The sequence below is a fragment of the Dipodomys ordii genome, unplaced genomic scaffold, assembly GCF_000151885.1.
Source record: "Dipodomys ordii isolate 6190 unplaced genomic scaffold, Dord_2.0 Scaffold7, whole genome shotgun sequence".
In the NCBI taxonomy this organism is placed as follows: Eukaryota; Metazoa; Chordata; class Mammalia; order Rodentia; family Heteromyidae; genus Dipodomys; species Dipodomys ordii.
In genome coordinates this window covers 20,800,865-20,813,386 of record NW_012267223.1, presented here as the reverse complement: position 1 = coordinate 20,813,386, position 12,522 = coordinate 20,800,865, and the positions used below count along the sequence as shown (strand labels likewise).

The window sequence follows — 12,522 nt, the reverse complement described above, 5'->3', positions numbered from 1 at the left end:
CCACGCCATCTGGCGTGCCCGCCGCTCCCCGGCACACTGCGGCGGGCGGGGGAGGGGGCAGCAGGGCAGGTGCCCACCCTGGAGCCAGGAGGAAGCTGCAGGTCCCTCTCCCCCAGCATCCCTTGGACTTGAGGTGGAGGGAGGGGGGCTGGGAAAAGTGATGGCAGGTGCTCTGATGCTTCAGGAGCAGCTTTGGGCACTGGCTGGGCAGTGCCAGGCTGCCCCTCCCACCTTCCCCGATACTGCAGAGAATGCCAGGGACTTGGGACCTTTGAGCATCTTTGCAACCTTACCCCACATCTCTGGAGGGACAGGGACCCCTTCTCAGCATATTCCTGTTCCTTTCTGGCTTCTCACCTGCCTGCCCTCCCTGGGAGGCCCAGGGAGATGCAGAGCCAGCTGCGCGCACCAGAGGGTGGACACCTAGGTCTGACCCACCTGCTCCCCCAGCTTGGCAACAGTGATGGAAAAGTCAAAGTCTTCTCGCCCACGCTGTCTCATTTGGGTGGTGGGGGTGAGGAAGTAGCTGGCTGACTGTCCTTCTGGGTGTCAGAATGGAGAGGAACAGTTAAAGACTCCCTGTGGATTGTATTTATTTGGGAGGAGGGAGAGGAATAAGAGCATTTCTAGAACATTCTTACTATCCCTAGAGCAAGAGTCCCCTAGAGTGCTCAGAAATGACCCGTGCCCTCTCCTCCCTCTTTACTGCTTGTCCACACTCCAAACCACATCAACCCTGCCCCTCAGGGTCCAGACTGTACAAAATGGCCGTCGCCCCTCTGAAGCAGCCATTTTAGGTGCCCAGACTGTGGCCTCCCTTGGGAAGGGGCTATGTCTCCATGGGAACCTCAGACCCCCCCCCCCGACTCTCTGCTCCCTCTCTAAGGAGTAGGCAGCAGGAATAGGGTTTTTCTAGACCTGGCTGAGGTGCTCCATTCCCCCTCCCCCACCTTCTTTTTCCTCTCAGAGACCTAGAGGGGACCAGGCCCCTTACCAACTCCCTTCCTCCAATGCCATGGGGAGGAACAGATGGGATCTCTGGGTGTCCTTCTTTCCTCTCCTTCCTTCCATTTCTGGCTCTTTCTGTCTCTGTCACGGCATCTCTGCATCTCCAGGAGCACAGAGAGCAATGCGCATGTCCCTGTGTGTTCATGCTTGCTTCTGTGTACATGGACACACGTGTTGTACCTCTTTCAAGCTCATGTCTGAGGCAGGCCCAGCTCACACCTCCCTCTGTTCCAGTTTCCCCCTGGTTTTTATTGTATCTTCTAAAAAAAAAGTTGAAATGTGTCGAGTGAGAAAAACTTGTTCCATTTTTTTTTTCCTGAAGGAAGAAAAGACAGGAGCAAGAAACAGGTCCAGAGGGATGACATTTTGTACTTACCCCAGGTGTGGCTCTCCAACTCAGCCTCCTTCTGTGGGAGGTTTGGGGGGACAGCAGAGTTTATCCTGTCAGAGGGCAGAAAGGGTGGGAAGACCTCACCAGGACTTTCTTATCGTGAGCAGGGTTCTGTCTCCAGTTTGGAGATGTCTGGGAGTTAACCCCTGGAGGTTTTAACCAAGCATTCAGAGGTAAGGGGAAGTCAGATTATATCTTTGTCCCCCCAAGAAAGCATTCGTTCACTTCTTCATCCATAAATTCAGCCATTCATTTAGCAAAATTTTAGTTTCTATGTAGACAAAGCCTACTGAATATTGTGGTGGGGGGAGTTATGTACAATAAATTACTATTATAAAGCCTGCTTGCCATTTACACAGTGTCTTAATAAAAATAAGAGCTAGCATTCACTGAAGGCTCATTATAATGTTGACCCTGTGCTCAGCTCATTACGTATATTACTCTCCTTAGCGCTAACAGCAGTACAATTATCCCCATTTTACATACAGGGAAATCAAGGCTGAGGAAAGTTATGGAACTTGCTCAATCAATGCATTCAGCATTTTTTTTTGGTAGTGCTGAGGATCAAAGCCAGGGCCTTGTGCTGGCTAGGCCAGCTCTTTACCTCTCAACCTCATCCCTAGTCTGGTATGCAGCATTGCTTTGTTTTGTTTTAAGTTGATGGTGAGCTGAGTTGGCTTGGAACCACAAGCGTGGAGCATGTACACATAACCAAAAATACCATGTGGCCAGGGAATTTTAAAAAAGGGGCTACTACTCATCAGCATTGAGGACTCTGCTACGGGACACTAAGGTCACTGGGCTAGACATCTGGCCAGCCCTCCTGAGTCTCTGCCCGGTCTAAGAACCATCCTTTAACTTTCCATGTCATGAACTTCTAAGACTTAACCACTACAGGTAAGATTCACCTTTCCAGGTACAGGACCCAGGAAGTGCTTTACATCCTTGGAGACCACCAAGGTAATTGTGGAATTGTTGAAGGAGCCATGGACTGGTTTTAGACTCAGTTCACCCTTCACCTGTGTTTTCTTAGGCAAATCTGTTCCCTGCCATTCATTCTGAGCCCTCTTCAGCTTTTGGCCTCCAAAAGTCCCAGTCAGCACCAGCACCCCCTTTTCCCAGGTCTCTAGATTGAAGTGTGCATCTAGCTCCATGTGGAACCTTGTTCAGTCTGCAACATTGAGTCCATGTCTCCCCTGCCCCTGAGTCCCTCTGAAGGCTTCTCCTGGGAGAGAATTGAAAGCATCCACCAAATTAAGAGAAAAGCCAGGCTCTTGCTCTTCTTTGCACCATCCAGTGCTTAGCACATGACTGATGTCTGAATGTGTATGCTGAAAGTTGGGTGTGCACAAGTAAGAAGAGGCAAGAAAGGGCAGGACATTCAGTTCCGAAACACACGATTGTCTGAAATGTAGTGTGGGCAAGGGTTCTTTCTACAATCTTGCTGGCAATCACAGCCTGGCTCTGGCCCATGACACATGTCATCTGAGTAAGGGTGTATATCTTTTTTTTCTGGAGGGTGAGGAGGGACTTAAGTCCTTGCCCCCACTTTCCCAGGATGAGGAACAGGTGTGTGTGTGTGTGTGTGTGTGTGTGCGTGTGTGTATGTGTGTGTATTGCTACCTCCCTCAAATTGCCATTTACATCTGTGTCTAGCCCAGCAAGAGGGTTGAAAGGTGAATCGCAAGATAAAGTAGCCATTTTCTACCTTTCTTCTTCAGGACACCTGTCTCCCCTACCTCCCCCTGGTCACTCTGGACTTCTGGGCTCAGCTTCAGTGAGTTTACTTTTTTTTTTTTTTTTCAGGAGGAGGAGAATGCTTGAGTTTCATCCAGGAAGTCTAGGCAGTTCACAGCCAGTCCCCTCCTCCTCCCTCCAACAACCAACCAAGTCAGAGGCCAGGAGATAGAGTATAGTCACCTATTTGGCAGGTAGAGGGGAAAGTAAGGAGGAGGGCTTCAAAGCGCTCTCCTGGGTTGGAAATTCAGTATAGATCCCATTCCTCCAGCTCAAGATGGGGGGGGGGGCATAGGCTTATCTCCTCCCCACTCCAACCCCAACATACATATGCTTCTGACACTCAAGGAAACATCTCTTATCTGCCGACTTCTCAGACACACATGTCCCCACAGATACACACACACACACACACACACACACACACACACACACACACCACCCCACACGCCCATGCAGAGGCACAGACATCCAGCAAATCTTTCCCTTTCTCTGTCTTTCCCTTGGTTTGAATTTCGTTCAGCCACATATGTTGTGTGTGCGTGAGGGTGGGTGGGGGAGGGGCAGACAGGATGAGGGATGGCATGGTGCCAACATCTACCTATGGGACTTGGGCCAGGGACACCCCCCACGCCCACCCTGGAAGGGGGCCTCAGCTGTCCCTTTGTGGTGGAGGGGACCCTCCTGGGGAAGTGGGGGCAAGGACTGAGGTCCCTTCTTCACACCCCAGAGTCTGGGTCCTGACCCACCTTGGGGGCCTTCAAGAGAGGAACTGGACAGAGTAAGGACCGTGGAGGGAGCTATGGACTTGGTGGCCACCACTCACCCCAATTTCCAGCCTTGTTACCCCCATTGTTCCCGTGGGGGGGCTCTATATCTGAGGGGGGGCAACTCCTCCCACCTCCCTCTCAATCCCTGCTTCCCCTGCGTTGGGCGGGGAGGGGAGGGCGGCAGAGATATTTATTTATTTCCTTTATTTATTTAATTTTTTTTTTTGGAGTAGAGAGTGACAGATGGCGGCGGGTCCCGGGGGAGCCGGCTCTCCCCCAATGCAGACGCATGCCAATCACCGTCTCTCATGTGATAGCTGCTGCCCGTGACGTGCCAAGCCCATATGGCCTGGCATAGAGGCTGGTACCCCGCCTGGTAGAGATGCCACACTCGCTCCGCGGCTCGCATGGCGCTCTGAAGACGCCGGCGCCCGCCGCCTTGAGGAGCCGCTGCCCCCGCTCCCAGAAGATGGGGGAACAATGAAATAAGCGAGAAGATTCCTCTTCTCCCCCCCTCTCTCTCTTGCCCCCTCCCCCCTCCCCTCCCCTCTCCCCTTGACTCCTCTCTGAGGTAAGTTGTCCGAAAGGGAGCTAGATCTGACCCGCCGTTCGGGAGGGGGGAGCGGCTGTTTTGGCCGACGCGAGCGTCTCCCTCTCCCCAGTCCTCCCTTCCCGGGATGGCACCCCCTCACTGGGTGGGCATCGGAGGGGCCCCGGGTCCTCTCACCCCTGGGGGGCTGCAGCTCCTGGGGCTGCAGAGGGAGGCATTCTGCCCGCGATGGACTTGGGTGGGTGGGAGGCAGGATCTAGGTGGGGGGGGGTGTAAAGAGCCCGAGATAGGGTCCCTCCCATGGCTGTCCCGAAGAAACCCACGACCTTTCCCTATCCCCAAAAAAAGAGAGGAAAAAATAAAAGCAAAAGAAAAAGAGAGAAAAAAAAGAGAGAGAAGCAAACAAACAAATTTGGATTTTCTCCCATCAATCCCGAAATACAACGAGATCTGAAGAGCCGTGTGGGAGGGAGGCAGTTTGAAGGGGGGAAGGGGGTCCCTGTCCGCAGGGGAGACGGACGGGGCTCGCTGCTCTGCCTCCTCCCCACGCCCCGGCTTCTTCAGCCCTCACCGCCCAGAGCCGGCTCCGGGAGCCGGGGACGCCAGGGCCCGAGGAGCCCCGTTCTCCCGCCTCTGGAATTGGGGCTGCGGGGGTGAGGGCCGAGTCGGGGGGGGTGGGGGGAGCGGCGCGCGGCCAACTTGCAAATTGGATTAGGGAGCGAGGGGTTGGGAGCCGTGGGAGGGGTGGGGGAGCGGGACGGAGGGGCCCGGGCCGCCGAGCCGAGCCGGGGAGCGGAGCGGGGCAGCAGTCCCCACCCGCGCGCGCCCAGCCTCTCTTCCTTCTCCCGGAGAGATGAGGCTTTCCGTGACAGCGCGTCGCCTCCCCTGACAGCGAAGATACCTTGTCCCTTAGCCGCCCACCCGACCCCCCGCACTGACCCCCGGAGAAGAACAGGGCGTCGCGAGCGGCCCCCCATTCATACGAGGGGCGGAGCCGGGGCCCAGCGTTGGGGAGAGGGCCTGAGCCGAGATCCCGGGCCGGCAGCCCGCGCAGGGCTGGGCCGGCTCTGGGCGGGGCAGACGGAGGAGGTGGGCGTCCAGGGCCCCCCTGGTAGGAACCCGCAGGAGTCTTGGGGTGGAGGCGGGTTGGGGGAGGCCCTCGTTGACCCTCGCATGCCCCTCACTCTGTGCTGTCTTGTCTCCCCTTCCCGCCCCCGGGGCACCCTCAGGCACCATGCTGACCCGCCTGTTCAGCGAGCCCGGCCTCCTCTCCGATGTGCCCAAGTTCGCCAGCTGGGGCGACGGCGACGACGACGAGCCGAGGAGCGACAAGGGCGACGCGCCGCAGCCGCAGCCACCGCCGGCGCCCGGGCCGGGGGCTCCGGGGCCCGCTCGGGCCGCCAAGCCAGTTACCCTCCGTGGAGAAGAGGTACCGGAGGCCACGTTGGCCGAGGTCAAGGAGGAAGGCGAATTGGGGGGCGAAGAGGAGGAGGAAGAGGAGGAGGAAGAAGGGCTGGACGAGGCGGAAGGCGAGCGGCCCAAGAAACGCGGGCCCAAGAAACGCAAGATGACCAAGGCGCGCCTGGAGCGCTCCAAGCTGCGGCGGCAGAAGGCGAACGCGCGCGAGCGCAACCGCATGCACGACCTGAACGCCGCGCTGGACAACCTGCGCAAGGTGGTGCCCTGCTACTCCAAGACGCAGAAGCTGTCCAAGATCGAGACGCTGCGCCTAGCCAAGAACTATATCTGGGCGCTCTCGGAGATCCTGCGCTCCGGAAAGCGGCCCGATCTGGTGTCCTACGTGCAGACTCTGTGCAAGGGTCTGTCCCAGCCCACGACCAATCTGGTGGCCGGCTGCCTGCAGCTCAACTCGCGCAACTTCCTCACCGAGCAGGGCGCCGACGGCGCGGGCCGCTTCCACGGCTCCGGCGGCCCGTTCGCCATGCACCCCTACCCGTACCCGTGCTCGCGCCTGGCCGGCGCACAGTGCCAGGCAGCCGGCGGCTTGGGCGGCGGCGCGGCGCACGCCCTGCGGACCCACGGTTACTGCGCCGCCTACGAGACGCTGTATGCGGCGGCGGGCGGCGGCGGCGCGAGCCCGGACTACAACAGCTCCGAGTACGAGGGCCCGCTCAGCCCCCCGCTCTGTCTCAATGGCAACTTCTCCCTCAAGCAGGACTCATCGCCCGACCACGAGAAGAGCTACCATTACTCTATGCACTACTCGGCGCTGCCGGGGTCGCGGCCCACCGGCCACGGGCTGGTCTTCGGCTCGTCGGCTGTGCGAGGGGGCGTCCATTCGGAGAATCTCTTGTCTTACGATATGCACCTTCACCACGACCGGGGCCCCATGTACGAGGAGCTCAATGCGTTTTTCCATAACTGAGACCTCGCGCCGCCGACCCCTTTCTATTTTTCTTTTGCCTTTGCCCGCCCCCCCTCTCCGCGCCCCAAGCCCCCATTGAGTGCAAGAGAACCCCCACCTATTCTGGCGCCGGCCACGGGGTGGGGGGAGCGGGCGGCCCATCCTGCCACTCTCCGGGGCAGCGCGATCTACCTGTGGGTGGCCCGTCCCAGGGGCCTCGTTTTCCCCCAGGGGACTCGCCTTCTCTCTTCCCCCAGGGGCTCCCTCCGCTTCTCTCCCAGGAAGTTCTTCTCTAGGGGCCTCTTCTTTCTGGGCGCTCCCTGGAGACACCCCCCTTCCCCATTCCTAACATCTTTCTTAGGTTTTCCCCTCCTTCTCCTCCAAGCAGGACCAAGGGCGTGGGTGAGAGGGCAGTGGAGCTGAGGACGCGGGGTTTCCTCTCTCATTGTTATTTTAAAAACCATCACCGTGCTGCCGTGGTCGAAAGGATCGGGGTACCCCCTCTTTCTTGAAGAGGGCAGAAGTCTAAGAGCTCAAGCCCTGGCCTAGACTGCCTTCACCCCAAACCCGAGTCTCCGCATTTTGCGATTTTTAATTTTGGCGGGAGGGGATGTGGTTTGAGAGGAAAGAAAGAGAGAGAGAGGTCAAGCCAATTTGTAACTAAAACCCATTTTTCCCTTTTTCCTTTTTTTTTAAACAAACAAACATACAAAAAAAATTAAAAAAATTAAAAGGCTAAGAGGCGACGGAGGCCGAACTCAGAGTCCGGATTGGAGAGAAAACGCAGTAAGAACTTTTAGAAGCAATAAAAGGCAAAAAAATTACTACTACCAATAATAAAGACACAAATATCTATGCAAGGAGGTTCTGACTGAGCCTAGAGGCCCGGCCCGGCCCGGGATGCCCCTCCCGGTCCGCAGGCCGCCCCGCCCAAGCGCGGATCTGTGCACTTTGGTGAACTGGGGGCCTGCGCCGCCCCCTCCCCCTCCCCAGGTTCTTACAATCAGTGACTCGGAGATTTGGGGCCCCAATGCCACTGCCCTCCCCCCGCCCCGTCCCCGTTGTGCGTCATACTGTTTTTTAAAAACCTGTTTCCAAATTTGTATGGAATGGCAAACTGTTGGGGGGTCGGTTTGGGGAGGGAGGGTTTGCATGAAACACACACACACACACACACACGCACGCACACACCACACCACACCACTACACCGCACGCACACGCAGGTTCCGAAGCGTGGGGCGTCCAGGGACAGAAGGAGGTAAGCTTGATGGCTCCTCCTCCCCCCTCCCTCACACTTCCATCACCCCCCTCGGGTTGAAGCGGTGGGGACCAAGACCTGGGGGAAGCCACACCCCTGTCTGGTCGTGCCTCGGTGGGCTCCAGGCGCCTGGTGATTTCAGGTGACTGGAGAAGGTTTTACTTTTTGCCCTAGACGTTCTCCAGGCTTTTGCCTGCGGGTGGGGGTGGGGAGGAGGGTAGGGGCTCCTTCTGGAGGTATTCCGCAAAAGGGACAAAAGGTGAACCTCTCCCCAGGAGGGGCCAGGGATTCAAGCACCCAAAACACACAATGCAAAAATGCAAACCCACAGGCGATACACCCACACACTCACCCCCACACACGCAATTTTACCTTCTTCTTGTAGTGAAGATGAGACTCCCGTCGGACACCCGAAGTGCATTGCGTGTTTCTGTTCAGTTTAATGACGATTAATAAATATTTATGTAAATGAGATGCAAATACAGACCCGGTTTCTCACGGTAGCCTCCTTTTATGGGGGGGGGAGGGGAAGGGTTGAGCTGGGGCTGGGATAATGGAGGTGGAGTGGCAAGTGATAGTTCAGAGACCAGAGGGAGGGACCCTGGACATTTCTGGGTGGCTCTTCCAGACTACAAGTCCCTCACTCACACCCAGAGGGTACAGCTACATTTTGCTGCCCCTCCCAGATGCCCAGCTGAGAGGCACACAGGCACTATGCTAGCATGACTGCACTGTCTACTTGCACTCCTTCTTCCCCCAAATTGTTACCTCATTCAAAAACAAAGTATCTTTCCATTACTGATTAAGGCAGGAACAGCTTGTCATTTGGCAACTCTCTGCTCACTAGTGCAAGAAATAAGTGGGTAAAGAATCATTTGAGCCAGACAGGGATATTTTTAAATTTAAGCAGATTATAAGGTCACGAGGATAATGTATTAATGGAAGAAATCCCCTTTCCATCTTACGTTTGTGTTTCAGTGAATTTTTGGTGGAGGGATTGACTATTTTGGCTTCAGAAATGTTCACATTTTTTTTAGGGGTGTGGATGTGGTTGGAGGTCTGTGGGGTGACTGAGTGTGGAAGGCCACCTGGTTAGATTGGGGCCTGACCTGACTGTGAGCAGGCCAGCAGAAACTCCCGATGCATAACTGGATACATCTTCTTCTTCCTGGTGTTATTCGGGACTAAGGAAACCCTTAAAGGATGGGGATGAATGAAGGCCTTGAGGAAGACACTCCTGTTCAGGCAAAGTGTCCTCACAATTCTTTTTCTCAGAACCTCAGAGGCAGAGGTGCTCTGTAGACTTCCCTGAGAAGATCTCTCTCCCTCCTCTTCCCGCTCCTCACACATCCTTTCCCTGGAATACTAGGAGAGGAGTCTGAGTCCCAAAGATCTCCATCCCAAAGCCTGGATACACTTAGGAGTCCCCCAGCTGGGAGTCCCTGATGCTACTTGCTTTTCCTAAAATACTCTCATTTATTTTAGGGCTGAAATGAGGCACGTGTAGTATCGTTGGACTGAAATCAGACATCAGGATTAGATCCTGGATTTCCAAATGAGATCTTCCTCACAGGATAGAGAAAGGTAGTGAGTAGGAAGTCCTAAAGCCAAAGGGTGAATCAGATTATGCTGAACTTGAATTCAGTGGCTGCCTTAATATTCATCCTCAACTGTTTAGTCTGTTGTAGTCACCAGGCAGCCGTGGACTAAGAGGAGCTCTTGGAGCTGTCCGCTCCAGAGGTGCTGATTCTTGTCCAGTATGTCTCCTGGTTGCAAAGGGAGGCTCCTCCAAAAGCAGCACAGCATATGGCCCTTCCCAAAGTCCTCTCACGATGATTCTCCTGTCAGGAGATGGTCCCAAAGACTTTGTAGGAATTCTTTTACTGGAATTCTCTGAGATTACCTCTCCAGAGTGAGCCCTTTGTCACGGGAATTCATCTCTGTGGGAGGCTAGCTACTAAGTAGGATCTTACAGACCTCTGAATCACTTCTATCCTTGAGATTAAGGAGTTGGCCCATCTTCTTTCCACTCTACTTCTTGTGGGGAATGTGGAGCAAGATGCCCATACCACACCCTAACTTGAAGAATTCTGGTCCATGCATGGTGTAGAGCCTGGCCTGGCAGGAGCAATTGGAGAGAAAAGGAAACTATCCCAAGGCCTGATTCTCATTTTGCCCTGGAAGCAAGGTTAATTGGGCTTCTCTCCCATTCAGCTGGTTTTCCAGAACTCGGTCTGAACTCCGGGGCTGGGCGGGATCCAGGTGGCTTGGGGCCCGAAGCAAAGGACCCCTCCACGTGGCTCCCCTGGCCAGACCATGGACTTCTACACATCGCTTTTCCAGCTATCCCATGCGGTTCCACTTTGTTTCTGCAGCCATATATTCCAGAGCCCCTTACAGGGGAAAAAAAATGTTGCTGGCCCTTTTCGGCCATTGCATGTGTGGTCGCATCCAGATGGGGCACAAGAGCCCCTTTTAGGGCAGGGATATTGGAGTTCCTGGCTTCCAGGGAATTCTCGAAGACACCCCAGCAGCGGCATTCCGACTTCCCGGCTCCTGACCCTTCCCCCAACACTCCTTGTACTCTGGCTAGCTCCATCCTCCCACCGCCCTCCTTCCCAACACTTAACTTCCCTGGCGAGATGGCGAGATGAGCAGGAGAAGAAGATGTGCACGGACACGCGGCCCCAAACGCCCCCTCACAGATCTCTTTCTCTAGCTCGCTCTCCCGGCTTGCCGGCACAGCCTGGAGAAGCTCTACGAACAGAAGGAGGGGGAGGTGAAAAGGGGCCGGCGTGGTGTGGGAGGGGGCAGGAGGAGAAGGCAGGAAGAGGACAGACGCCCTTCTCACCCTAGCCTGAGCAGCAGGATCTCCAAGCGCTCCCCCACGCCGGTTCACATCAACTCCTGGGCTGCCAAACTGCCGGTTGGGTCCCCATTCAATCAGAAGGGCATTTTACCCCTAGATTTTCTCCTCCTTCGTCCCTCTCCAGCCTTTGGGAAATGATAGAGAAAAAGAGATCTCTGAGTGCAGGCTATTTGCCCATCTGGCAGGAAAGGGAAGGGAAGTCTTTACTGCCTTCTCTCTAGTCATTCTAACCTCAGCCAGGACTGCCAATGACCCCCAGTGAAATTGCAGCTCTGATTTCATCACCCTGGAAGGGGTGGTGGTGGAGGGAAAGCCCAATAAACCACTGGGGGAAGTGGGAAAGTTGGGCTCCATGAGGGTCAGCAACAGGGCAGCCTTTGTAGGCCAGTTACTCCTCTGGGCTGTGCCTGCTTCTGACTTTCTCTTTCATGAGTCCACAGCAGGTGGATACAGGATTTGCTGGCAGAGGTCAAAGATTTCATTCCCTTTTGCACAATGTTTTCTTCCTCGTTTTCCTCCAGAATATTTAACAGGAAGTCACTTAATCCTAGGAGACTCCATTGCTTTCAAGAGGACACTATGATGAAGGATGGATCTCAATTCCACAGTTCAGTTTTCAAGGACGATATGGAGCCCCCGACCAAGAGGCAGCACAGGCCAAGCCTGGCCAGCCTGGATTTTGAGCTCCACACCTAAGCACCCACAGGACAATGGAAAAGGGCGGCCCAGGATTCCAAATGTGCCCAAGGGGAAAGCTTGTTTGCATGAAGGGAGGGTGAAGTGGGAGGGTACTTATTTTTTTCCTTCTTTCTGGGCTGGGGCAGCTCGCTACTGGCCAGAGGCCCAGAGTGGAGGTGACACCTAGAGGATGAGAAATCTTACAGTCTTGTCCTAGTTCTGAGTCCTGAGGTGGTTTCTGCTTTTCAGTCCTGTAGCTTCATAATTTCTCCGTGAAGTTTCCCTGGGTGAACAGTGCTAAGCATGGGAGCTGGCACCTTGGAAGGGCTGCTCTGTTTTTGAAATTTGATCCTAAAGCACTCAGGTGGGAGCACTGGCTGGGGAGAGTGGAAGAGCGAAGGCCAAGCCCTGGGCTGGGCTCATTCACAAGAAGGCATCAGATTTTGGACAGAGAGATGCCAGAGCCGAGTTTTCCTAGTCTCGCTGATTTAGAAAGAGAAATTTGGGTTGCTCTGAGGAGAGAGGAAAGGGTACCTTGATGCACCAGTAGTGCGAAGGGAGTTGGGGCATGGCATTGGATGGGGACTGTCCAGATGTGCACAACCTCTACCCTGAGCTGTCCCAGAGTATAGCGGGGTGCCCAGTCACACGGAGTGGGTGCCTGGTCCTCCGTGATTCCAACCTCAATCTCTGCCTCTCCTTGCTCTTCTCCGAATTAATTGAATTAGTGGGTCTTTCTGGGGTTGTCGTGTCTCCCACCTGAGGCTGCTGCTGGCCAGGAGGCCAAAGCTGCAAGGTCAGGTCCCACCAGGAGGGCTGCGAGAGCTCACAAGCCCCTTTGGGGACCCGCGTGCCAGTTCCTACCCTCAGCCAAGTCTGCCAAGGGCACAGCTGG

General features: G+C 55.4%; 1 protein-coding gene across 1 annotated transcript; it reads left to right on the top strand.

Annotated features, from left to right (window-relative positions):
• Nucleotides 1-4,284: 4,284 nt before the first annotated feature.
• On the top strand, nucleotides 4,285-7,539 carry Neurod2 (neuronal differentiation 2). Its single transcript, XM_013037808.1, has 2 exons — nucleotides 4,285-4,477; nucleotides 5,686-7,539. Exon 2 carries the CDS (start codon nucleotides 5,691-5,693, stop codon nucleotides 6,840-6,842), a length of 1,152 nt encoding a protein of 383 aa, XP_012893262.1. The 5' UTR covers nucleotides 4,285-4,477; nucleotides 5,686-5,690; the 3' UTR covers nucleotides 6,843-7,539.
• The last annotated feature ends 4,983 nt before the right edge of the window (nucleotides 7,540-12,522 follow it).